The sequence below is a fragment of the Coffea eugenioides genome, chromosome 2 (genome assembly GCF_003713205.1).
Source record: "Coffea eugenioides isolate CCC68of chromosome 2, Ceug_1.0, whole genome shotgun sequence".
In the NCBI taxonomy this organism is placed as follows: domain Eukaryota; kingdom Viridiplantae; phylum Streptophyta; class Magnoliopsida; order Gentianales; family Rubiaceae; genus Coffea; species Coffea eugenioides.
The window spans coordinates 1526690-1553044 of record NC_040036.1 but is presented as its reverse complement, the minus strand read 5'-3'; the positions used below and the strand labels follow the sequence as shown (position 1 = coordinate 1553044).

At 35.9% G+C, this 26355-nt stretch overlaps 3 protein-coding genes and 1 long non-coding RNA gene across 6 annotated transcripts; 1 reads left to right on the top strand and 3 right to left on the bottom strand.

Annotated features, from left to right (window-relative positions):
* Nucleotides 1–2630: 2630 nt before the first annotated feature.
* Nucleotides 2631–5782, bottom strand: LOC113761993 (plastid division protein PDV1). Its single transcript, XM_027305217.1, has 2 exons — nt 5122–5782; nt 2631–3527 (listed from the first exon to the last, which is right to left on the bottom strand). The coding sequence occupies exons 1-2, from the start codon at nt 5500–5502 to the stop codon at nt 3012–3014; spliced, it is 897 nt and encodes a 298-aa protein (XP_027161018.1). The 5' UTR covers nt 5503–5782; the 3' UTR covers nt 2631–3011.
* Nucleotides 5783–10938: 5156 nt separating this feature from the next.
* LOC113763567 (mitochondrial carrier protein MTM1) lies at nt 10939–16802 on the top strand. Of its 2 annotated transcripts, none has more exons than XM_027307403.1 (11): nt 10939–11114; nt 11683–11981; nt 12463–12552; nt 13072–13200; nt 13414–13473; nt 13589–13759; nt 13997–14096; nt 14537–14628; nt 14738–14887; nt 15613–15671; nt 16144–16802. In XM_027307403.1, exons 2-11 carry the CDS (start codon nt 11763–11765, stop codon nt 16277–16279), a joined length of 1206 nt encoding a protein of 401 aa, XP_027163204.1. In that variant the 5' UTR covers nt 10939–11114; nt 11683–11762; the 3' UTR covers nt 16280–16802. The 2 variants fall into 2 exon arrangements, with proteins under 2 accessions (XP_027163204.1, XP_027163205.1); XM_027307404.1 differs by lacking the exon at nt 10939–11114 and adding an exon at nt 11170–11598.
* A 1258-nt stretch (nt 16803–18060) lies between these two features.
* On the bottom strand, nt 18061–19121 carry LOC113762603. The gene is made up of 2 exons (XR_003467218.1): nt 18719–19121; nt 18061–18596 (listed from the first exon to the last, which is right to left on the bottom strand). It is a non-coding gene; the product is annotated as an uncharacterized LOC113762603 (long non-coding RNA).
* Nucleotides 19122–21880: 2759 nt separating this feature from the next.
* LOC113760609 lies at nt 21881–25380 on the bottom strand. 2 transcript variants are annotated; one of them, XM_027303259.1, is made up of 3 exons: nt 25352–25380; nt 23144–25174; nt 21881–22453 (listed from the first exon to the last, which is right to left on the bottom strand). In XM_027303259.1, the coding sequence occupies exons 2-3, from the start codon at nt 24868–24870 to the stop codon at nt 22261–22263; spliced, it is 1920 nt and encodes a 639-aa protein (XP_027159060.1). In that variant the 5' UTR covers nt 24871–25174; nt 25352–25380; the 3' UTR covers nt 21881–22260. The 2 variants fall into 2 exon arrangements, with proteins under 2 accessions (XP_027159060.1, XP_027159059.1); XM_027303258.1 differs by lacking the exon at nt 25352–25380 and having other exon boundaries at nt 23144–25266.
* Nucleotides 25381–26355: the final 975 nt, after the last annotated feature.

Genomic DNA, 26355 nt, shown 5'->3' with positions numbered 1-26355 from the left:
CCTGAAATTTTTGCCCTTGCAACATTTGACGCCTAAATGATGATTGATAGGAATTAGTGTTTAAAGGCGCGTGTGCAATTTAGAAATGATTAAAATAAATTAATTTTATATAAATTTTATTTTTCACTTAAATACAATTACTTTAAATTTATTAAGGAACTTTGGTTTATGAAGTTATAGTAAATTTGTAGTTACAATAATCAGGATGGTTATGAGTAGCTATGCTGGCAAAATGTAACTAGATAATTAGAGTAAAGTTAGTTTCTTCAAGGATAAAATTGGAAGCTCAAACAAATAATAATATAAACAAGTTTACACCAACTGTCACTGCTCTGGTTTTACATATTGTAAGGATATCCCATTATTTGATGGAGTATAATTTTTTGACTTACATCATAAATACATATTTTTTAATTATCTTTTTATCTCATATACGTCACATCACAAAAAAGTGCTGTAATGTTTGGATATCCAAACACTTCCAGCTAATGAATCACATCCGCATAGTTTCAAGAAACGCAATCAAACCCGCAAAATTTAGAAAACGTGCGGACGATTATTAGTTAGTTATACTAAGAATTTTTCAGCCAACTCTACCAATTTACAGGTCAAACGATGGGAGACTTGTTTAGTCCTCGCTGGGTGCACCTCGCTTAAGATTGCCACATAATCAATTGTGTAGTTTACAAAATGCGTTTGTTGGTGCATACAATAATGTGTACTTTATTTCCACCTTAATTGCAAAATCCTGCCCCTCTCTTGGATTCTGTGGGACGGTGATACGCGTACGGGTCCTCCCTAACAGTTAATTGATGGCTTAATTCGAATTTGGATGAATAAAATTGATTGTGAAAGACATTTGTTGTTGATGGGTAATAAAATTTATCGTGCTGTGTTCTTACAGGTTATTGTCCTGGTGTTTAAATCTGTGGTTTGTCTTGTCTTGGTATTTACTACATGTGAAGAGAGAGTATGAATGATTGATGATTTTAGTGGTTTTGAGATTCACGGGTCAACAAATGCAGATGCCTGTCTAAATACGTGGAGGATGACCACCGTGGTGGCTTGAGTCAGATTTTGCTGGTTTAGTCAAGCAGATCATCTACGGCTGAGTGATTAAAACGTTGAAAGCCTTCTTAGCATGTATGGCCCATCAGGTGCAAAGCGCCACCTAGTCATAGTAGTGGACTGGACCCAACCATCTCCTATTGTGCTTCGCCTCATCGGTTTGAAAAAACACATGCTGGTGTGAGTGAAAGGAACTTACATTTCAAGGTTTCGAATTCGAGCCGTGAAAATAAGAAGGAGAATTTTTTTTGCAGGAGATCGATTCGATTCGAACAGGATTAGTCGCAGATCATGAAGCTGCTGATGTGAATACTTGAGATTTCACTGGCATTTCAGGTAAAGATGAAGGAAAGGGTGCCTCCAGGTAACAACTGGCATTTCACATTCAAAATATCCGCAACTATTTTACTGGCTTTATTTAATTTTTACTTGGTGTGGCGCTGCATACCTGTTGACTTCTTGACTAGAACATTTTGCACATCACACTACTCTGTTGTAGCATGATTCCCATCATCATCTCCTAAACCAAAAAAAAAAAAAAAAGAAGAAGAGGTCGGAAGATGGACCGTCGTCGTGTTCACACTGGAAAGTTCGATTTAAGACGGCATCACAAGTTGGCTGTGTGTCGTGCAAGCATTTCGTAATATTTTGACAGAGAAACTTACCACTGTGCATGCAGTAAATTCTTACCAGCAAAGAATAAGCAATATAGCTTTGACCTCTTATCTTATGACGATAGCAAAATTCTAAGGTCGAGGTGTTTCCAGTTGTCAGTTCGAAATATTAAAAAAAAAAAAAAAAAAAAAGAAAGAAAAAGGTGGCCACTCGGAGAAGAAGAAAACGCACCAACATCGCATCGTTCATCGAAGAGAAGACAGGGAAAAAGGACAGCCTCCTGCTGGTTTTTTCTGGTCCCCATCCCAAATTCTCGTTTCTTTATTATATTTCTAAGGCGAATGTGTGGCCGTCGATCGAGCGTCGTCTCGGTCCGTGTCCACATCACAGATGATGCCCCAACCAACAACGGGGAAAAATGGAAAACGTAACCCCGCCCCCTTTCCATATTATTTCAACATTCCTTTTGCGAGTCAAAAGGAGACTTCTGTTCGGCACTCCTAGTTTCCAAAGGACACTCGCTAAGACCCACTTTTCTTTCTGCATTTGCCATCTGCAATTAGTAGCCATTAGATAATAATCAACATTAACAAAGCAACCCAAATTTGGAAATTTCTATTCAATAATATTCAATGGCCAGATAGCTTGAAACAAATCAGTAGCTGAGCTTGCCAAGATTCAATTAAGAAAAAATCTCCGCTTCAGAAAAGTTTCATCACAAATTTACCCATTAGTGCTGCTTCACAATTCATGGCTTAAACATGACATTTAAAGACAACGGTCCAAAGAGTTGTTAATGGGCCTTGGACCTTTTCCAGGGACAGATTTAGTACACTGCTACTAGCCTCGCCGCACAAAGAGCTGTCAATGGGCCTTGGACCTTTTCCAGGGACAGATTTAGGACACTGCGACAAGAACATGAACACGTGATGGCCAACCAACTACTCTAGAAGTAATTGGTTAATCGAGGCAAATATCATCACAAAGACAGTCTCCAGGAGCGCACTCTCAGTCGCCAACATAAATACATATAGCATCCAACCATTAAAACCTTCAGGGATATAGTATTTATATCACAGACATATTTAGGAACGCAAAGCTATACCGTATACAATCAATGGACAATTTAGAAGGAACGCAACGACCAAAATTCAGCAGGCAAAAATTAAAAAAAAGCTGGAGCCGCGACATTTTGGACTGCTAACCAAACCAAGCGCAAGATATATCCTACTGACTCTCCCGTAACATCTATTATATTTCCGTGTTACACATGTGCACGCCTAAAAGATTCACAATTATCAACTAAGTCCAACCCCCCCGCCATTCATTTAGCCCCTCGCCAACAATACATCCAATTGGGTTGAACGACCACTACGGGAACCCTCTTGTCGAGAAACTTTGGTCATGTTTCTGTTGTACAGATCTTCCTGCCTTTGTGGGAACTCCATAATGTATTTGTCCTTGAGGCCCACTTGATGCAGATGCATTAATGCAAGCATGCTCATTGCCACCAGAGCTGCATTTCCTAGAATCCCACCCACCTGATCCAGCTTTAGAGATTTTTTAACAAACCTAAAACCAGACAGAAAGACCTTGACGAATGCGTTCGACCTATCCCCTTTCGGTGATGCAAATTTCTCACCAGTGGGAGATGCCACTGGTGTATTTTCAGGTGAAACAAAGCAGCTAGCATTGCAGACATCTCCCACCAGAGCTCGTGCCTCCTCAATGACTTTATACTTCTTGCCCTGGTGTTCAGCCAATCTCATTGCAAGAACAACGCGGCTTTGCTCTAAGCGAGCAAGGGCAGCATCTCTCTCTGCCCGTTGGTGTGCTTGTACAGTCTGCAAAACAGAACAACACCACAACCATTCTAAAATGACAAGTTTTTCATGCAACGATCCTAAAATGAAGGTCAGCCGAAAGTTCCTTCGAAGCAAGAATGATACTCTCTCAAGACAATATGTTTTTTAACTGAATAAAACTGCTTCCATGTCTACTGAAAAGAAATGCCCCTTGCCAACTGGAATTCTAAATTCTTTTTAATACCCAATAGTAATGATCACTTACAAACAATGGCACAATTATATCCAGCACCATGAGAATAAAAACTACAAGGAAATCAACCAGGATGTAAGACGTTATAATGAGAAAACGACAAACAGTTTTACGGAATAGAAGAACAGAGAGATTCTTAAGAAGGCACGGCATCACAAGATCCATCTGTCCAAAGAATTTCTAAAAGCATATTCTTGATTTCTCCGCATAATGGAGCTCTCAGCTATAACAACGAAGTTCCAGAATTTGAGACCCAAATTTGCATTCACAAATCTGAGAACCAAAACATCTTGTTACAAACAATAGCCTCGTCTCTCTCCAAAGCAAGCCTGTTACTTTGCATTATAAAAAATCTTGAAACAACCCATCACCAAAACAGAGGAACAATTTGTATTCTATAAAAGCACAACCATGGTAAGCACAGAATTCGACAGTCAGACAGCACCAAAAGCACAGTTTCTGTTTTTCAATCAACGTCGCAGCACCAAGGAAGAATTTAATTATCATTGGTGTAGCATATGAAGATAGGACTCCAACCTCAAGAATCAAAAAAACATCAGAACTTTTCCTCACTTAACCAATAATGCATACAGCTTCTAGGTTATCTACCCAGACTCTTGAGAGCTAAACTACGCCAACTGAATCAGATGGTCATCCCCAGGTGATTTTTCACAATGTGATACGTAAAAGATGGTATGATTGGTAAAATTTATAACATGCCTTTTTGAAAGGCTGGTTCTATGCGAAGAGTTCAAATGATTCACCCTTCTAAACATCATTGGGCAGAAACTAAAATGCTCTAGCACACACAGCAACTATATCTGTACAAGTCAATTGACTCACCAATCGAATGAAGCTAGCAGCAAAACAAGGAAGCATATTGCTGCAAAATGTAGCAATTATTAAGTCCACGTATTCTTTTTTGTGCGTATTCGCCTCCTCAGCTGCTCACTCCCCAGTAAGGGCCAGGTAAGTAATAATATCCTAAACGCCCAAGTTCGAAAATAAACCAAACCCCACTCCTCTTCTTATCTCAAAGGAGCAACCAAGTCTGAGATTAAGCTAACATCCACAGCACAAAACAGCGATACATTACAGATTTCCAAAGAGATTAATACGTAATTATAACCTAAAATAGCTTCAACAAGGGGAAATTTACAATAGCACGATAGTAACGAAATTTCCTGTTATGTAGAATATTTGTAATCTAGCACTTTCCGAATAAATCAACCTATTCACCGTAAGCAATGACAACAGCAAGAAACCTGCTTTTCGATTCTTATCTCAAAGGCCAAATTAAGAGGAGTTGTTTGAAAAAACAAAATCATCGTATGGTAGTTAAAAATAAAAGAAATGGAGATTGAAAAATCTAGGACCTACGTGGAAAAACTCGAGCTGGTCCTCAAGGTTCTCAAGGGCGGTGCGGATAGCATTTAGGCTTTTGGCTTCCTGAAGCGCCGCGGCGTCATCAGCATCGACCCCCATCCCAAGATTATAATCCTTAATGTAAACGAATCCAGTGGTTCGATTATTGTCAGAGTTATGATCTCCGTTAGCAGAAGAAGCATCAGGAGTGGTTTTCTTTCTGGGGTGGAATTGGAAGGAGGCTGCGTCGTCGTTAGATTTGCGGTTGTGGGACCTGATGGAACTGAGGAAGTGGGCTCGGGAAATAGAGTGAATGGCGTCGCTGAGCTTGTCGTGCAAGTCCCAGATTTTCTCTAGCACCGCTTCGATCTCTTCCACTTCCATCTCCCATTTCATTGAAAAAAGACCCCAAAACAAAAAAAAAAAAAATACTACCAGCAGTTTACAGTCCTAGAACTTATCTAGTAGTCGTATCTGTAATTGTCCCTAGATACTATCACTACTAGCAGTAAACCTCGTTCGATTCCTAGCTTCTGGGTTGGGGAAGGGAGGAAAGAAAATCCGGTGTCTTTAGGGTTCTGGCCTTCTCTTTTTCTTTTCTTTTTTTCCTCTTTTTTCTGGGGTGTAGTCGCTGTCTATGATGATGGGCAATGACTGTGGGGGGCCTCTTACGTTTTTCCCTTCTTTTTTTCCACTCTCTCTCTCCCTCTCTCTCAACTCAAGAATCACAACTCCCAAATCACCCACAATAATCCACCAGGCTAACCTGTGTAATCAGTTTGAACAATTACAACTTAGCCACCTTCAGTTTCCAAATGCAAAAGCCAAGTGCCCAAAACTTACGATCACTGTATTTTGCACCACTCAACTGTGTGCACTTAGCACTGTGTAGCCCAAGTCATCAATTTCAGCACTTAGCTGCTTGAACGTCCAAGTTTTTGTGCTCTGGTTCAATGACCTGAGCTCCTATGGTAAATTGCTCAATCCGATCAATCGTACTTTTTTCAATGGAACTCTGACACCAATCTATTCTCTTTTTTTTTTATCTTTTTCTTTTTCTTTTTTAGAAATAAGAGATAAATGAAGAACATGGTAGTTGGGATAACGAATGAGGTTTTGAGAAACCATGCCTCTTGAGTGTATTTTAGGAAGTAGGCCAAAACATTGAGAAGGAAAAATTTCTTACTCAATGCCTTAAACTGATTAAGCTTGGGTAATTAAACTAAAGTGTGAAAAATTGAAAATTCCAGATAACAATATGAAGAGATCAATATTTTGGGTGTAAAGTGCTTAGCACGCATATAGTTGATGGGTGAAATCACAATTAACCCAATATACTAAGACAATCACACCCTTTGATGATCTTTTGCCAATAGCATTTTATTTTGTACCGGAGAATGAAAAATATTCAACAAACGGTAATTCATAGATAAGGGGCATAATCTTCAAATGCCCATAGTCTAAGGGGTCATCTTGCAATTAATACTTTAACTTTTCCTAATAGTTAGCGGTTGCGCAACATGCGATGCATGCTTGGTGTACGGTGACTGACGCCCGCCAAATTGGCGGGAATCTGTTACAGAACATTTTGGAATTTCACAAGTTGGCCGGGTCGGTCCCTAAATTTTCATGATGCACGCACTGTTGTCGGACGGTAACTGGAAAAGCACGGAGTGATAGCTGCAGCAAAAGCAAATGTAAAGAAGTAAAACGAGGAGGGAAAATTACACCAATTGTCCCTCGTGCATTATATATGTAAAATTTTAATCTCTCAAAATTAAAATGAGTTATTTTAATCATTAATAAACATAAAACGCTCGCTTTTGGTTGTTAATCAACTTTTTTTCTGATTGAATTTTGGCCGAATTCTGGATCCCTTCACCTTTCCATTGGGTTTTGCAGATTTTTTTATCTAACTCATTGAAAAGTTATTTCGACAAATTTTAAAACTTGATTTTGATGTCAATCAAGCTCTCAAATTATTTCGAACGTGTTATAAGCTTCAAGTCGAACAAAAAAATCATCGCATAAACATAAATCAAAGGATCAAATGAGAAATTCAAAACTCCAAATTTTCTGCTCTATTTTATCCACGAGACCCAGACTTTAAAGTTGCAATTAAATTACATCAAATTATTTCTAGGATCCTAAAGATTAAGACCCATTAAAAATTTGAACCTAATAATCCGCAAACAAGGGACCGAAATTTCGGCCATGCATAGAGGATAAATCAGTTTATGCTTCTCGTTCGGAGTCAGCCATGGGGCGGGCTTATACTTACAGACGCTTTTGATCACGCCTGATACGGCAGGGAAAGCTCTAGAGAGTGGCATAGTCCACACCACAAACTACTGACAATGGAATAAATGGATGAGGGATAGATAATTTATTAGTAGATTTTAGAAGCCTCCCCTCAATTATTTTCATTTTTTACTTTTATTGTAATAAAGTCAGACCATTTATTTTAGAAAATTAATACAAAGTGCTAAACGGTGATTTAAGATATTCATATGAGAAATTAATCTAAACATTTAAGTTGATCCTAGAAATTAACTAATGACAAACTAATAAGGTAAACGATGACATAATTCTAGACAGACTTAAAAATCTAAATTTCAATGCTTAAAAAATACTTTAGAAAAGTACCAAACCTTTTTTATCAGACGATTTAAGTCATAGATAGTGTTAAGCATGATCATTCGGCCTATTGCAATTTCAAGTCTTTTTTGAAAGTTAAATTAGTTATTTCAATGTTTTGGGAGCCTTATTACTTTCAATCATTACACTTTAAATATTAGCTTTTTCGATGGTTTTGATATAACTAACCTATCATTCTCTTTGTGTAGCTTGTTGTGTGTAAGTCTCCAAGATAAAGTGATTTAATTTCTTTGTGCATTTTCAAATTTTCTTTTCAATTAAGATTTGGTACGCTGATATATATATATATGATTAATTTTTTTTACACTGACAGTGTATACACTATCAGCGTTTGATGAATGACAACTATATAAAATTTAAATTTGAAATTCAGCTTTTATACGCAGTTGAGTTGATGTATATAAAGTTTACTATATATATAAATCATGAGAAGATATTTTGCAAAACTTGTTGGCATTTAGTATAATCTCTTCATGGATATGGTGTGACATCATTGCATTCATATGGAAAGTGGAAAATAGATGTATTTTAGGACCAAAACTAAGCCAAGTGAAAACGTGAGAAATTTTATACAAAGTTTCGAAGCTATCCCTCCACTAGTAAGTGCCATTCTCTGTCCTAAATTTCAAATCTTTAAATATCTAAGGCTCTATTTGGATTGTAAATTATTTGAAATATTTTTACTGTAGCACTTTTTGTGATGTGATGTATGTGAAATAAAATGGTAATTGGGAAGATAAAAAGATGTGTTGGAAATTATAATGATGATGTAAACAAATAAATTTTGACAAATAATCCTCAATCCAAACAAACCGTAATATTCAAAGCCGTGGAATTAGGATGCAAGGCTTTTAGAAAAAAGGTTGGGATAATTTCAGAAACCTCCCCTGAGGTTTCTGACATTTACACTTACCTCCCCTGTGGTTTGAACAATTACACTGACCTCCCCTGAGGTTACTAATCCTTTACAAATTCAGTCCAAATGATTAAAATATTATTTTAGAGAGTGAAATTAGAATTTTGTACCTGATTTGTCCTTTGTGCCACATGTCCAATGAATGGCAAAGTATTACAAATTAATTAACAATTAATAAACTTTAACGAGCGTAGTTTATAAGCAAATACGTATTGCCTATTTAAAGTACCAGCTCTTTACATGATTTTTATTTTCAAACATTTACTTTATCACAAATATTTATTCTCAAATACAGATTTGTATTTACTCTCAAATATTTAATTTTTGTTAAACACAAAACCTACCAGTATTTCTTCCGTAGAAATATTAATATAACACTTTTTTAATTTTAGTTATGAATATTTATGTATTTAACATAAATTAAATGATTCAGGATAAAATATCCATAAAGAGCCAATACTTTACTCATGTAATGGATGAAAGTCATAAAAAATTAATAGTTTATGAGGCCATTTATTTTTTAAAAAATATTTAATTTATAATAAATAGATAACCTACTGATTTTTTTTGCAAGAATATTACTTTAACACTTTTTAATTTTTAATTACAAATGTTAATATATTTATCATGAATTATATATTTGAAAATAAAATATTTGTAAATAGCCGATACTTTAAATAGGATATGCGTATTTGCCTATAAACTACACTCCTATAATTTATTTAAAGTACCGGCTCTTTACAGGTATTTTATTTTTAAATATTTAATTTACAATAAATATATCAATATTTGTAATTAAAAATTAAAAGGTGTTACAATAATATTCTTGTAAAAAGAAAATCGATAGATAATCTATTTAATATAAATTAATTTTTTTTTTAAAAAAAGAAATGGCCTATAAATGTTAATTTTTTATGGCTTTCATCCATTACATGAGTAAAATATTAGCTCTTTATGAGTATTTTATTCTGAATCATTTAATTTATGTTAAATACATAAATATTTGTAACTGAAATTGAAAAAATGTTATATTAATATTTCTACGGAAGAAAAACTGGTAAGTTTTGTATTTAACAAAAATTAAATATTTGAGAGTAAATACAAATATGTATTTGAGAATAAATATTTGTGATAAAGTAAATGTTTGAAAATAAAATTCATGTAAAGAGCTGGTACTTTAAATAGACAATACGTATTTGCCTATAAATTACGCTCGTTAAAGTTTATTAATTGTTAATTAATTTGTAATACTTTGCCATTCATTGGACATGTGGCACAAAGGACAAATCAGGTACAAAATTCTAATTTCACTCACTAAAATAATATTTTAATCATTTGGACTGAATTTGTAAAGGATTAGTAACCTCAGGGGAGGTCAGTGTAATTGTTCAAACCACAGGGGAGATAAGTGTAAATGTCAGAAACCTCAGGAGAGGTTTCTGAAATTATCCTAAAAAGTTATATTAGTATTTCTACGAAAGAAAAACTGGTAAGTTTTGTATTTAACAAAAATTAAATATTTGAGAGTAAATACAAATATGTATTTGAGAATAAATATTTGTGATAAAGTAAATGTTTGAAAATAAAATTCATGTAAAGAGCTGGTACTTTAAATAGACAATACGTATTTGCCTATAAACTACGCTCGTTAATGTTTATTAATTGTTAATTAATTTGTAATACTTTGCCATTCATTGGACATGTGGCACAAAGGACAAATCAGGTACAAAATTCTAATTTCACTCTCTAAAATAATATTTTAATCATTTGGACTGAATTTGTAAAGTATTAATAACCTTAGGGGAGGTCAGTGTAATTGTTCAAACCACAGGGGAGGCAAGTGTAAATATCAGAAACCTCAGGGGAGGTTTCTGAAATTATCCCAAAAAGGTTTGTCACACCTTTTAGTAGTACTCTTCCATTTCGCTTGACAAATTGGAAAAGTAAAATAAGACTGTATTATGGATTAACTGATAAAAATTCTTAAAAGTTCCTGAAAGTTCTCTTTAATATTAAATTATCTTTTCTTCACAAGACCAGAGATTTTTTTTTTTTTAAGTTGACACAGTGTTTATACTCATAATTAAATCTAATTAAAAAAACCTAATTAAAAAAAAGTATTTCTAGTCCTGCCTCCGGAGTCCGAAGTGCTTGACCAGGAAGGCGTGGTTTATAATTCGCCTACACCATACCATACAATGTGGCTCTGGAGTCATGTAAAGTCGATTTATAGGCTAGAAAAATACAGGTGGCCCAAACGCAGCCCTAAGTGAGATAGGTATTTGCCCCGCTCTCGGTCTCTCTCTGGATTCTGTAGAGGCTGTAGCAGTTTTCTCTCGCTCTCGTGGGCGGAAAAAGACTTGTCTCTCGCTGTATCCTCTTCTCCAAGCAACTTGGAAGTTGGAAGTCCTTCCACTTCGCTTTAGTACGTAAGGTGTTCGTCGTACCCTCGCACTAGCACTTCATCATAGTCAGGGTCGGAGGGTTTCACTTCCTTTTTTTTTCTTTTTTCTTTTATGTCTATTCTTTTTTTTTTTTGGGTGGTAAATCCCTGCCTTTTTTTAGGGCATGTTACTGCGTCTTTTTGCTTCAGAATAAAGGTGTAATTTATTTTTAAAAGATTGTTCATGATTCAGTTTCCAAAATGATGAATTATAAACAGCCCGTGACATATTAACAACTCTTTGAATGAATTATAAATGGGTTAAGCTTTAAATCATTTTGTTGCATTTTAGTTTTATTTTTTGGTTTAGAACTCGAAACTCGATGATGTAGAGCATATTGTATTAGTCAGCTGCACGATTGTCTATCCAGAAGGGCTCGCCAAATTTTTAGTTTTTTTTTTTTTTTGGCCAAAATCAAGCAATATTTCTAGGACCAGAAGATCGCCTCTTTTATACAGAGGGTTTGATTGGGAGGTGGGATTGTTCAAAATTAGGCATTGTTGTCCTTATAGTTTGTTCAGCTGAGAAATAAAAAAGTTTAGATTTTTGTTATTTCAGGCTGATCAATCTTTTTTCTCGAGGATTAAAGATTATTTGGTTAGAGATATAGGAGGGAGAGGGGAAGGGAGAGATAGGAGATGGTAGACGAATTGAAGCAGAGCCAGAATCTATGGTTGAATACTGCAGCGCAGTCCTCAAGCATAGTTGACATCGAAGCATTTCAGCCTCAGGAACATCAACTGCAACATTCCACGACTATCTCTGATGGCAAGATGGACTTCTTTGAGAGAGCATTCTCTGCTGCAGGAGCTGCTGTTTTCTCGGCTATTCTTGTCAACCCTCTTGATGTTGCCAAGGTACTAGTTCTTTGCATGTTATACTCTTTTAATAGCTGCATAAGTCATTTGGTCACGGAGAACCCAGTCACGGGGTGTTATCTAATTTATATTTCTGTAATTTGTGCTATAATCAGCAAACGCTGTAATCTATGATTGTGGGAATTTTATTTTTTTTTATTTTATTTTTTTACAGTTCTTTAGTAGAATTGACTTTTTGCTTAGTGTTTAAGTCAATGTAGCTTTGAGGCTACAGGAAATGAATTCTGTTTGATGAGGCAGTCATGTTGAATAGTGTAATTTTACATTTTGTCTTCATTTTATGTTATAGATTCTGGTAAATCCGTTGCATTCTAACTTTTTTTCCTTTTTAAATATATTTAGGATGTCTGGTTGAAAGTATAATGTGTAGTAGTTGAATAATTTTTCCTTATCTTTGAGTGCTTGTTTGTTTATGTTTTCATGCATTTTGTTTACTCACTGTTGTTCAATCATATTTCAGACAAGATTGCAAGCACAGGCGGCCGGGGTTCCATACTCACATCCACTAAGTAACCTTACAAGTCGCATGGCAGTGTTTGGACCAAACATGGTGACTTTTGTACCCCTCTCTTGGTTATGCCTTGTGTTGACCTTTTATTCCTTAGTAATCTGAACCTCAGAGAAATAATTGTAGATTTCTGGATTATCTTTTTGTTCACAAGAGTTTTTTTTTTATTATTTAATTTTTATGTGAGTGTTTTGGAGAGGGGAGATTGTACTTATAAGGAACTTTATCATTATAAAAATAAAAAAGAATTAACTGCTTTCTTTTTCCCTATTTCTCATAATTGTTGTTTCCTCCTTTCCAAGTCACCATGTAACTGGAATTTATTTTTCCTTTTGCATTTTGTACTTGAGTCCACAGAAAGTATAAGCATGTATGTCATTACAGGTCATCTTGCTGTTTGGCATAATCTTTATTTAAATTGATGGATTCCTGACTTAATACTAGTAACTGGTTTAACATGTTTGATTGAAATTTCTTTGCTTTCCTAGCTTTCTTTTTGCTTTTGTCTTGTCAATTCTGTTCTTTTTGCTTGTCTTAGTTTGCTGAGATTTGTTTCTTCAGATGTTTGCAGATTTAAGATGTTCTCCTTCATGCACTCGTGCTGGTGTCCATGGTACGGTATCAATATGCCCACCTGATTGCTTCCACTATAAAGGGACCTTGGATGTGTTTTATAAAATAATCCGACAGGTTAGTTTTCCCTTTGTTTGATGTCTGGAGAGATGGCTGTATGTGATGATTGAATCTGTCTACAAAGGTTAATTGGTAGAACTGAGAGGTTCTGATTGGTGCATAGCATCTATGAGGACATGATATAGCTTCATGTTCCATAAAAGTACTCGTCCTCTTGTTTGTCATTTCTGTTCTATAATCCTTTAGATCTAATGTAGATTTCTCTTGCAGGAAGGAATTGCCAGGCTATGGAGAGGAACAAATGCAGGATTAGCGTTGGCTGTACCAACAGTAAGTGGTTTGCAGCTCAGTTTAGATGCTTGGATACCCTTTTTTTTTGGGTTCAGCATGAACATCTTTGCAGTTCTGTTTCTAATAAACGTGAGTGCATCAATGTTTTCAACAGGTTGGGATCTATCTTCCTTGCTATGATATTTTCCGCAATCAGTTAGAGGAATTCACTTCGCAGAATGCGCCAAGCCTTACATTATATGCACCATTAGTAGCAGGTTCATTAGCACGGTCATTGGCTTGCATAAGTTGTTATCCTATCGAACTTGCTAAAACGCGGATGCAGGTATGATTAGTCATATTAGCTAATATGTGGTTTTCTTTTGTTTAATCTGGAGAGTGTTTTCTGTAATTGGAGGATTGAATGGTTTTGAGTGTACAACAAAAGAGATATACCTAGAATTGGATTGTAGGGCTTTGGACTGCTATATACAGGCTCAATATTCTTAAGTTTCCTGTTTTCTTACTTGTTGCTTCCCTACTTTGCAAGAAGTGTCTCCATGTTTTCCTTTTGTCAGTTCAGGCATTCAAGGATACCCACATTACCAAGAAGCCTCCAGGAATTTGGAAGACTTTAATTGAGCTTATCTCCAATGTCAAGAGCACTCCTAATAACCAGAGCTGTAAGTAGAATTGTGCTTCTTCAGATTGTTCAGGAGGGATTCATGCCTATTTCATGATGTTTGAGCTGCATGTCTATTTTTAAGGTGTTAACTTTCATCCATGTAAGCTGTGTCAGTCATATTTTGCTTTTTGAATTTTCCCTAAGAATTAATTATCCTTCATTTGTATGTGTCTGACTTCTTCAGAGAATGCGCTGCTTCTGTTTCTGCAATCGATATTCATTTTTGTCGAACAAAAAAAAAATGTTGGAGAGTTGGATTACTTTGTAACACCCTTAGAAAGTTTTTATGAATTTGTAAATTTATTTTCAAAGCTTTAGACTAGCACTTATACAAGTTCATCCTATTTCTTTCTCAATGATAACTAATCCTTCTGCTTATTCTATCAGTTACAAGCTTTTGTAGTCTTGTTCTTCTCAATGTATTATAAACTCTTACAGTACAAAGCTACCGTGTGTTGTGGACTGGCCTTGGTGCTCAGCTTGCACGTGATGTTCCTTTCTCCGCAATCTGCTGGTCAACACTTGAGCCGGTGAGATTCTGTTTTCTTGGTTTCTTCTGACTCTTCACTGATACTGGTTCTTATAACAACTCATTTGCTATGATACGAGGTGCTAAATTTGAAAATGACACTTGGGTAGGTAAGGAGGAGGCTTCTTGGTTTGATGCAAGATGATGCTAATGTTGTGAGTGTCCTTGGGGCAAACTTTTCCGCTGGTTTTGTTGCCGGAAGCCTTGCTGCTGGTGCTACATGTCCTCTTGATGTTGCAAAAACACGAAGACAAATTGAGGTATGGAAAAGAAAAAAGAATGATTATTCTACATAATTGGAATTTTGACGGCTTATTTCAGATAAATCATTGTACCACTTGAATTCATCTTTTAACATTTATTTTTGTTTGGACTATCCCAAACATAAATGAAGATTCCAAATGACGATAAAAATTTACTGACAGGAAGTGGTAAACATGCTCTTCGTCAGCAATTTTATTCACTTATCACAAGCATATAACATGTTTTACTGTATGATCCATAGTAGTAAATATAATTGGACCGCATTACTTTTATGTGGTGTCACATGAACTTGGTATGCGCTCTTTTACTATCTATAGTGCATCAAAATGGGTGGATGGCTAAGCATCCTTTCCCATATAAAATGTCTAAGAAGAGTTGAGTTGTGGACCTGATTCTATTGTGTGTCAGGAGGGCACCTTTGAAACTAATTTAAAAGAAAATTCACTCTTTGCTTCAGAGGGACAAGTTTTTAGAATGCTCACAGTATCATGACCCACTTAGTTGATTGATCATCAAGCTGTAGGAATATGTGTGGTTTTTTAGGTACGATTCAGGCTGTTTTCTGATAGTAGTACCTGTCTATGCCTGTTGAATGAATATATGCTCTCTGAGAAAAATCATTGAGAATGAAGTTTAAGTTCATTGTTATCTAATTCTATTCTCTAAATTCTTAGGCCAATAATAAATACTCATTTTGTCCTTGCACCTGTTGTGTACACAGAAGGATCCTGTCAGGGCACTAAGGATGACCACTAGACAAACACTGCTGGAGGTTTGGAGGTAGCGTCTTCTGACTTTTGAATTTTTTTTTTTTTTTTTTTCGTTGCTACACGTAGCTCATGACATTATCCCTGTTTAGATCAAATGCAAATCCATTTAGGCATGTTGCATTTTTTTAAGACAGATAGAATAGATGCTTCAGTTTAAAGAAACCAGAAGCTCGATTTCCCTAGAGCATGATTCACAGATTTCAACTTTTCTGCGGTCTGTTGTTTGTTATCATCTTCTTATATGGTTTTTTTTTTAACCCATTTAATCTTCTTGATTGCTGTCTGCAAGAAGTTGGGTTTGGGAATTTGCTGGACTATGTAAAAGTCAATTATGTTGCATCTGTAGAACTATGAAAATTTAGGGAATCAGCAGAATTGGTTGTCTCAGTAGAAATATCTGTTGGACCATCTTCCTGCCAAAATCTGTTTCATATTTCGCTTCTGACGTTTCGGAGTCTGAATTTGTAAATTTGATCGCACAGAGATTGGGGAATTAAAGGACTGTTTACTGGTGTGGGTCCTCGTGTTGCTCGTGCTGGCCCTTCAGTTGGAATTGTGGTTTCATTCTATGAAGTCGTTAAATATGTTTTTCATCGACAGTATGCCATTGAAGTGTAACATGCAGAGAACAATCCTATTTATCATTTGAAGGTTGGTTCTCCGCTGTTGAAAGAGCGTAGTTGCTGACTTATTTGAAGCTAACTCCCTAAGACGTTACAGGCAGTTTTGGTGATATGTTAGATCGTCCAACCTGCGAATGCCACAAATAATTTATCTCCTCAGTTATGTTTCTACCTTCTTGGGTGGTTTAGGAACTGATATGATATTTTGTAAAAAAAAATTTTGGCCGGTTAGCAGGTTTCTCTTGGGATTCATAAACATCTCAGTTAGCAGGAAACATATTTTTCTGTCTTGCGTCTTCAATGGGGATCCGGGCTTGGGAAAATTTTTTTTATTTGTTCCAACTAATTGAGCTGTGGAAGTTTACTATGTAATGGAGGGATTAGTTGGATTCCATTATGAGACGTGGGGAGTCCCCAATTTCCCGCCTCGACCCTACTTGAAATTGAACTAAAGCATAAAAGCATCCATCAATACAGTTGGATGCTATTGACGCTTCGTATGGGAGAGGCTATTAAAAGGTCCATCTGCGGATCAAGAACGCTTCCAGTCAGTGTGCCAAAAGGAAAATGCTTACTGATTCATCGGGGATTGTAAGCAAGAGCCAAAACGAATGTGGTTCGGGATAGAGGACTTTTTTGGTCTCCTTCCAGCCCATTGAGTTGTGGATAGCATGCTTACAACTTAAATAAACTAGTAATATTTAATAAGAGTAAATTTTATATACACTAATAGTACGTATACTATTTTCATTGGATCCATGACATATATGCAAAAATTAAATTTTAAATTCAAATTTTATACAGTTGTCATTCATCCAACATTAACAGTGTATGTACTGTTACTGTAGGAAAGATTAATTGATTTAATAAAGGATTAATATTCTATGAACGTTGCATACATTATTATGTTTAAATGAATATTACGTATATTGAATTTGAATTTCAAATCTAAGGCTTTGTTTGGATTGTATTTTTTATAGAAAAAATACTGTAACGATTTGATATACATGAGATAAAAAGATAATTGAAAAATATGTCTACAGAAAACGTAGTAATTTTTCTTTGGAAAATTGTAATATAAACTAGCAGTAAGTTTTACTGATACAACATTCGTCTAACGATTGTGTACATATTATCAATACATATAATATTTACTCTTTAATAAAATGGTGAATGGTTGGCAACCTAACTTAAATTTCGAACACAATACATCAACCATGAGAGCAATATGAACATCTATGGAACTAAAGAATACTGCTAAAATCCATCACCTAACCAGATTATTTGTTTCTCATGTGTGGCAAGAGAAGGGTAAGAAAATAGCGGGCTAGGTTTCTTTTTTTTTTTTTTCCCCATTAAATTTTTGGTGACCGGCCAAACTAGTTATTGGCGACATTGTTCTAATAATGTGCTCCTGGTACATGAGCGAATTTGTTGTGCTCGGAGTACGATGGAAGAAGAAAATTTGTACGGTTCCCTTCATTTATCTTTTGTTGTTTGACCAAAATTTTAAAGCCAGCTGAGAAGCAGAGGCAGAAGAATTCAGCTAAATCATCAACCGTTAAGTGAAATATTCGACATAGCTTCTATGCAACAAATTTTCTTCTTTTTGGAATCAAAATATATGTACTTTTTGGCTTGAAGATATCTGTAAATTTGTCTGACAAAGTCTGAATCCTTTTTCTCTTAGCTCAACATGGGAATGTTCATATTTCCTCCAACTCCAACGCTTCTTGGCCACAAAACTATGTCAATTGATGGATGCGAAACCCAAAAAAATGGAAAAATAATAATAAATAAATAAAAGTCCGTACTACTGCTGATCCCTAACAAAAGAGGAAAAAAAAAAGAGTAAATATACTCTTCTAATTAAACAAAAAATTGAAAGACCCGATAAAAATTAGAAAAAAAAAATCCCAGAAATCAAATAAAAAAAGGAAAGAAGACTACGAAGAAACTATACAGACCAAAAACCCGATAAAAAAAAAATCCGGCTACTCTGGAAAATGATAAAGGATAAACAAAATAAAATAAAAATCATCAACCGAGTCCAAATTTTTGAATGAATGTTGCCTCTTCTGTCTAATGTGCCATAAAAAATCAATGTTGAATTTGGTTGAAAACTGGATGTTTGCTTCTTCCATTTGCTTTCCCTCTTCCTTCAGATTTTGTACAAGTGATTTTGAATGAAGGCCGTGATAAAGATGATAATTGATGAAGAAGCACGTCAAAGATTATTTAGTGAATGATGTATGTCAACGCTAATGCCAGCAGCATCAGAAAGTAGGCTATCCCCTGATCTATCGCTGTACCTGCCAAAATTAATTTTTTTTTTAAAAAAAAACCATTAATACATTTATTGAATATATTACTAGTGTTGCTGAGGAGGGATTAAAGGTAAGTAAAATGTTGGATGGGGTTAAAGAATCTGTACCGTCGCTGCTGGTGGGAGCAGGAGCAGGGGCATTAGCCATGGCAGCGGCGGTGGGGAAAGCAGTGGCTAAGACGAGGCAGATGACAGCCACCAATGCAATTGAAGCCCTTGACACCACCTCCATTGTTGGGTAGAGTAGTTTTGTCTCCGAAAGAATATTGGTTTCCGTTCCTGTGCGATGCGAACAGAAGAATATTGGATTTCTTTACACCCGTTCCTCTGCGAACAGCGGCTGCGCCTTTGGTTGAGGGAGGGGGAGGAGGAGCCGCAGCCGCAGAGTATGGGAGACAAGAAAGCGGTGACAGGAACAACGTATATGGCTATATGTTTCCTTCCAGGGATTTACGGCTTCAATTACTTCATCCGAATGAGATTCCCCAAAGTATATATAAGACAGCGCAGAGGTTGAGACTTGAGAGAGGAAGGCGGCCAGCCCCCCAATTCGCATAACGCATAACGATGTCCATCACCCTTCCATTCCCGTTGTGGGACCCACGCCCCCCGCAATTGCAGTGCGTGCACTGGACCGCACTTTCCCATGTGACCGTTATTTGAATTTTTCCTTTTCTTTTTTTTTGTTTTTTTTTTGATTTTTTTTATCCCATCCACCCCTCTTTCAAATATTTGAGACAACTCCATTGAATTTTTATTTCTTTTCTTTATAAGTTTATTGTTGTTTGTATATTTCCTAACTTCATTCTTTCTTTCTTTGTTTTTTTTTTTTTTTTTTACAAAATTTGGGTGGCGCTTTGAATTACAGCACTTGATGCTGCGTTGTTATTGAGTGCCACTCTGTCATGTTTTCCTTTCTTTGTCTTTTTTTTTCCCCACTTTTTGGAACCTTCTGTTTTTAACCGATTAATTAGAGGTTTAAGCTTTCAAGAATCTTATTGCTGTCCCAATCATAAAATATTTATTATTCTTACCAAAATTTGAAAACGCTACCACTTCTTTCTTTAGAGGTTTGTATCATATTGTTTTTGTTAGCCGCCGCCCCGAAAATGCAAAACGAGGTGAAGGATTCCAAAATCAGAAGAAGAATGCATATATTTTGGAGGGGTGAATTTGAATACTGTCAAAACCATGGAACCAAATTACTCAAATGTGCCGAGGAGACTTTCATCAAATGGGTAATCTCTGAAAGATCACTAGTCCACACAAAGCATTGAGTGTGTTTAGATAGGAGATTATTTGAGATAATATTTTAAAAAGATATTACAACATTTGTTTGATCTGATTTATGTGAGATAAAAAAAAAAGTAGTTGAAAAATGTGTTTATGATACAAACAAATAAAATTGTGCAAGAGAATGTGTTTCTATTAGAAGAATCTTATATATTTTTGCACGTGACAAGTTACTTCTTAATTTCGTCTAATCATTAATAACTTAGATTATTTTTAGATAATAATAGATAGAAACAATGGCTGTAAAAAAAAAAAAAAAAAAAATCCTTGGCTTAAGTAAGTCCTTTCTCGTCCAAAACAACGCTTCTATTAGTAGACAAGCGAAAAATTGGGTCATATGCCCATATATATTTAGATCCTCCTTCCAACAACTGATATGCAGTTCATGATCCTAAACCAAAATGAAGTATTTAGCTAAACTATTACTTTTTTTTTTTTAAAACCCTCCCCACCTCCTCTATTTCCCACCCAAAGTTGAATTGACATGTCAAAATCGAGGTATATCCAACTATGTTGATCCGTCCAAATTCGTCCACTAATAACTTGTTAAAATTCATCCATTAATTTTTAATGGGTCTAAAGAGGTAACCAATTAAACCCATTTAATTGGTGGATAGTGGATTCACTCGGTTCACCCATTTATACCCAATTATGCATTTAAACTCAACTTTTAGTGAATATTAAGCAAATAAATTTGAATTTCTTACCAATCTAATAACAATAAAATACAAAAAAAAAAAAGTTAAATTTTTAGTAACTCATAAATGGATAATTGGAAATATCCATATCCATTTAATAAATGGATATAAATGAGATCCATTTATTTAAATAGGACATAAATAGGTTGAGCCTATTATATCGATTACCCAATTATGTCCCACTCAAATATATCCGAATCATCTATTTTGAACCCCTTACTTGTCAGCTGCGAATCAATCACTATCTTTTTTTTTCAGGTGGGGGTTGGGGGTTGGGTGTGATAGGTGTTTATCACTGTTATACAGCCGCCAACGATAATTGTGGCGCGGCCAGAGAGGAAGCCTAACGTCTTTGACTAGCAAATCAACAAAGCATTTCTTAGATAGTTAGATCATAGATGTCGATGCAAGCAAACCTGTGTAGCTAGTTTGTGAGTTGAGGATAGAAAAGAAAAGAAGACAAAGGTTAAGTTACGAGAGAAAAGAAAGAATAAGAAAAGAAGAGAAGAGATTTTAATGTTGTTTGGGAGTTTTACGAAAGAAAGGAGGTGATTTTGGACATATTGATCAATAAATATTTATTCAATAGTTTTTTAAGGATAGAATGGGTAATTTAAAAATTTTTTGCAGCCTTTACTTTGCTTTCTGCCCGATTTGGGCCGAAAATTTTTTTAAACTGTAGCTGCCTCTTCTTCCTTCCAAATCTGTTAGATTCTCTTCCTTTATATTTCACTTAAAACTGTCAAACGTGGGAGATGCTACCCCTCTCTTCCCTTCTTTTCTTTTCTGCTCAAATCTCATCTCCCAAACTAGGCAGTAAAGATTAAATAGCTAAACATTGAAGTTCAATTACGTTAGAGAAACCACAATCTACAGAGAAACCCAACCAATCTACAGTGAAACCACAATACGTTAGAGCTCATACGGCAAGTACTAAAGGTCTGTACTCTTCAGTGAATGTGCAAGGATAGTAGAAATAGAATTAATACACTCTGGATAATATAGGTATGCCTTCTTACAAGGTCCATGACAGTCCACTCAAGGGGTGAAATATGAATGTACCATTAAAAAGGCTTCGGCTTATTGCGAACCGGAGCATCGCTCATAGATGTAGAAGTGACCAACCGAACCTCTCCTGGAAATCTATATCCTTGGTGAGATGGTGATTGGCACAAGGGCAATTATTCCTCGAGTAAAAGTGCAAATGAAGCCAAGGGAACACAAAGGCGTAATAGTACAGTAACAAAGGTCATGCCTAGAATGCATCCACCTATCCATGTTGCAAATATAAGATTCGTCACCCATGTATATTAGTTCAGGAATCAGCTGCCAGAGATGCAAAAAGTTGCCACAAAGAACTATAAAAAGTTTTTAGAACCCCAGTGGCCGATAGTACATTTTCTGCAGTTAGTACTACGCACTACAGTCAGGGTATTCTGTAACTCATCAAGATAATACGTCAGAGAAGAGAAAAAACACTTTCTAGTCTAATCACATGCAGCAAACCATGAGAATCTGCAGAACATATGCAAAACGAACAGGATAAAACATTTACAAAACAGCTGACAAGACATAGGATACCTCAAAAAGTAGTTTTGCCTCCAATTCCCTATCGTCTAAAACATTTGATGCTTATGCACAACTTTAAACGCCTTTATCTCAGCCATTTAAGGCCGTCCAAAGAGGATCCTCGTTGCTCTGATATATCTCATACAATTGTTTAGCATAACGTGTTGCCAGCGTTCTACATTGTTCGAGCCATTTTGGATCACGTGCTTCCAATTCTTCTACAGATTTCACCAGGTCACCTTGTGGATCCCCGTCAGTAAGAAATTCACCCAATGACGTACCCCTACAAAGTCGTAAACAGCTTATTGCAATCTATACAACCTATCATTCTTCTTCATTCATCAAATAAACTATATAACTCAATATTGACGTGCTGTAGATCTCAAGGGATCCTGTAGCATCAAATTCAAGGCAATTAGAAATTTTAGCAAAGACGACGAGAACACATCAGCATTTACATTTTCAATCAGTAAGAAGCACTCCTTGTGGCAGGGGCTCTAGTTTGTTTCTTTTGGTAGACCTTAGCACAGTGACTACTAATAAGCACAAAATATATAAGAACCTTTTATTGCAAAAAATTTACTTTGCAAATACATGCCAGCATGCAAAAGAAGCACACTCAAGAACCAGAAACCAAATACATGCAATAGATTCATTTTAAGATTCATAACAAAGTTTCCTAGATAGATACATAGACAGCTAAATGTCTCAACACCTGCACCCTCCCAGGATGAAAAGATGACCAATATATATTATCTATCAGGTGGCTCCCCAACTTACTATCTGTGTACAATTTAACACCCAAATGCAAGCTCTGTATCTGCCCGGGTGTGTATATATAACAGCAAACACATTATGTATATTTACATTCGCACGTCTGTAATGTACATTAGGAACAAAAAATGTGCATATTGAGAGTGAAAAATTCCTAAAGCATGAGCAATTCATATCTTGAGATTGACATATTGCATACCTGCGTGCATCACACTGGTTAAATCCTCTTTCATTACGCACTATTGTTGCTTTATGAAACTTTTCCTCAGAGGTCTGCTGGCGATAAAGAGCACAGACAGCCTTCATACAGAGCTGAATGTCCTTACCAAAAGCAGCTTGCATATCTGCCTGGAATTCCCACTTCACTTTATGATCTTTGTGCCTTCCAATGGTGGCTATGATAGCTTTATAGTCAAGACTGTCATCAGATGCATCATCTGATTTACCAGAAAAATCACCACCAGACAATAAACCATCACAGTTGTCATCATCTTTAGGATCTTTAGAAGCACTGCCTCCTTCTGACTCAGAGTCATGTACAATAAAGTCATCTTCTTCACCGTCTGACTCATTCTCTTCTTCTTCATCATCTGAAGAAATCATATTTGTTGGTATTCCACAAAGTCGCTCAGTCCGGATTCTCTTTGAAATTCTAGGCGAGCTTTTCTTTGAAGTGCCTTTCTCTTTCAAATTTCTCAACGTCACCAAGCGCCGCCTAACTGCAGGTTCTCCCTGTTTGTCTGGGGAAGCAGTAGCCATCCTAGAATTTGTCCTTAGCCTACTAATAGGCAAGCAATCATCCGTATCAGTTTCGCTGTCACTAGCAACTATTTTGGCAGCTCTTTTCCTTTTAGAAGTTGACATAAAGGGGGCAATTCCAACTTGGCAAGACACATCATCATCATTAGTTTGGTCAATAGCACTAGCCAAATTCTTTGTACAAGGAAACTGCTTTTTATCCAGAGTAATCGCTCCTCCGTAATCAGTTGATTCGCAGGCCTTTTTACTTGTGTGCAAATCAAGAGTACTCAAATAAGAGACATTTTCTTCAGCCTCATTGTCACTGATGTCAATAATACTAAGGGAAGAAGATCTAACACCACCTGGTGTTGTAGGAGCGATCTTCTTACTGGGGCTCCCTTCGTCTCCAAAAACTAACTGCTTCCTTGCTCGACTACCAGATCCCATACGATTTTCAAAAGGAATGCCTCTGTTTCCTTCGTCTACATGTGTTAAATTTGTACAAAATGCATCAGCTCTAGGAGTGGCAGCACCATTGACTCCACCTGGAAACCCTTTTGCTCCAGTAATCTCTTCCATGCATGCTCCAGGTGATGCCATGCCTACTTTGGCTGTTCCATTCAAGTTACCTTCCCCTTCTACAGAGGTCAAACGCTCTTCCAACTCCAATACCTGGGACTCCAATTCTCTGCACTTTACTTTCCAAACTTCAACCTCACTTTCAGCCTTCTTCTTCTCACAGAGCAAAACCTGATTCTCAATCATCAAATCCACAACCTTGTCAGCCCCTGCATCTTCCATTAAATCAACAAAACCTTCTACCCCCTTTTCCACTCCATCCATAGACCTCTTACCATTCGAGGAACAAGCAACTTTCTCCTCAAGCTCTTGGTTTCTTTTCCTCAAAGATTGAACCTCATCTTCTGTCACAAGCTTTTCGAGTTGTAGTGCACTGTGCTTTCCCTCCAGAGATTCAAGCTCACTTATCTTCTTCTCAAACTGGGACATCAACGCCACGAGCCTCTCTTCTGCCTGCTTGAACTTCTTTTCCCATCCCCAACAGTTACTGCAGCACTCTAATTCTCTCTTTACAGACGAAGTATCATGATTGTTTTCTTTGTTTTCCATTACTTCTAATTTAACCCCAGCATCAGCCGTGGGTAGTATTTCGCCTATATGCATCATCTTCTTTATGTCTGGATCACAACCTCCTTTTGATACGTTGTCTATTAGTAACTACTTTCAGGACCAGACCCTGATTCCATATAACCCTGGTTTCCAGAAAACTACTACTTACTCTAGTTTGTACACAAAACTAAAAACCCTTTGACTGAAAATCCAAGCACATGGAACCCACAAGCAAACATGCCCTACTAAGTAGAATAAGATATTAAAACCAAGAACCCGTCCAAGACAGATTAAAAAAAAGGAGACATACAGGGGAGGGGGCGGACGGCCGGAGAAGGGCAAGCTAGTCCGAAGTTTGCTTCTGCATTAGTGTTTAAAATCGTTTTGCCAGTCAATTCTGTTTCTATCTCTGTAACTCATATTACAGTTTCATACTAAAAGCCAGGCAGCAACTTGCGCATTAGGAACGAATTTATTGGCAAGAAATCAAAACAGATAAACTTTAAAAAAAAAAAAAAGCATAAAAAAAAAGGCGTACCTTAGAAGACTGAATTACTTACAGGGTAAGGGAGGGGGAGGACTGGAGGAGCAGCAGCGGGGAATAATTGCTAGGGCTAAATTGCTAAAGTGAAAGTGGGAATTTCAATTATCACCAAGAGTAAAATGTTTTACTAGTATAATCCACACCGGTTGGCGACAAAAATATTGGCTATCAGTTGAAATTCAGTACCCCAATCAAAAAAGAAAAAAAAAACCCTTTGTATTGATTAAATTTGAACGTAATATTGGCTATCAGTGTGTTATATATTATTTTCATTTTATTTAAACATACTAATTTGTTTGTATCATCAATATATTTTTCAATCATCTTTTTATCTCACATGCATCACATCAAAAGAATACTACAATATTTTTTTACAAAATTATCTCAAATAATTTACTATACAAACACAAAATATTTCTTGAATACCTGGTAGAATATTCATGTACGACTTTCTCATATTTTACAAGTAGAAAAGTTTGATTCAACAGGAGAAAAAGAGGCAAAAATTGGAATAGAAATATCGTGTTTGGATAGGAGATTATTTGAAATAATTACTGTAGCACTTTTTGTGATGTGATGTATGTGAGATAAAAAGGTAATTGAAAAAATAAAAAGGTGTATTGAAAATTGTAATGGTGATGTAAGCAAATAAATTTGGACAAATAATCTCCTGTCCAAACACACATATTTGATTCGTCTTATTCAAAAGTTGGCAAGTGTTTGGATAGCATTTATGTATTAAAAAAATTATTTATTTGTATTACAAATATATTTTGTAACATATATTTTTATTTTACATATATCATATTATAAAAAATGTAATAGTAATTTTTGCAAATAATATCTCAAATTAACTCCTATTAAAGCACACTCGGTTTAGTAGGTTATTCACAATTTTTTTTTAAATCATGACCTTGTTTAGTTTCTTTTCACACCTTTTGAGTGTTTTTTTTTTTCAAAATACATAATAGGGTGTGCAAGTTCATTTTTATGATTTT

Coding starts and splice junctions, on each gene's coding strand:
- LOC113761993 (XM_027305217.1), bottom strand. CDS start 5,502: ATGAAATGGGAGATGGAAGTGGAAGAGATCGAAGCGGTGCTAGAGAAA. Junction 3,528..5,121: donor ACCAGCTCGAGTTTTTCCAC/GTAGGTCCTAGA, acceptor TCTGTTTTGCAG/ACTGTACAAGCACACCAACG.
- LOC113760609 (XM_027303259.1), bottom strand. CDS start 24,870: ATGATGCATATAGGCGAAATACTACCCACGGCTGATGCTGGGGTTAAA. Junction 22,454..23,143: donor AACCAGTGTGATGCACGCAG/GTATGCAATATG, acceptor ACGACTTTGTAG/GGGTACGTCATTGGGTGAAT.
- LOC113763567 (XM_027307403.1), top strand. CDS start 11,763: ATGGTAGACGAATTGAAGCAGAGCCAGAATCTATGGTTGAATACTGCA. Junction 12,553..13,071: donor CAGTGTTTGGACCAAACATG/GTGACTTTTGTA, acceptor TTGTTTCTTCAG/ATGTTTGCAGATTTAAGATG. Junction 14,629..14,737: donor GCTGGTCAACACTTGAGCCG/GTGAGATTCTGT, acceptor ACACTTGGGTAG/GTAAGGAGGAGGCTTCTTGG.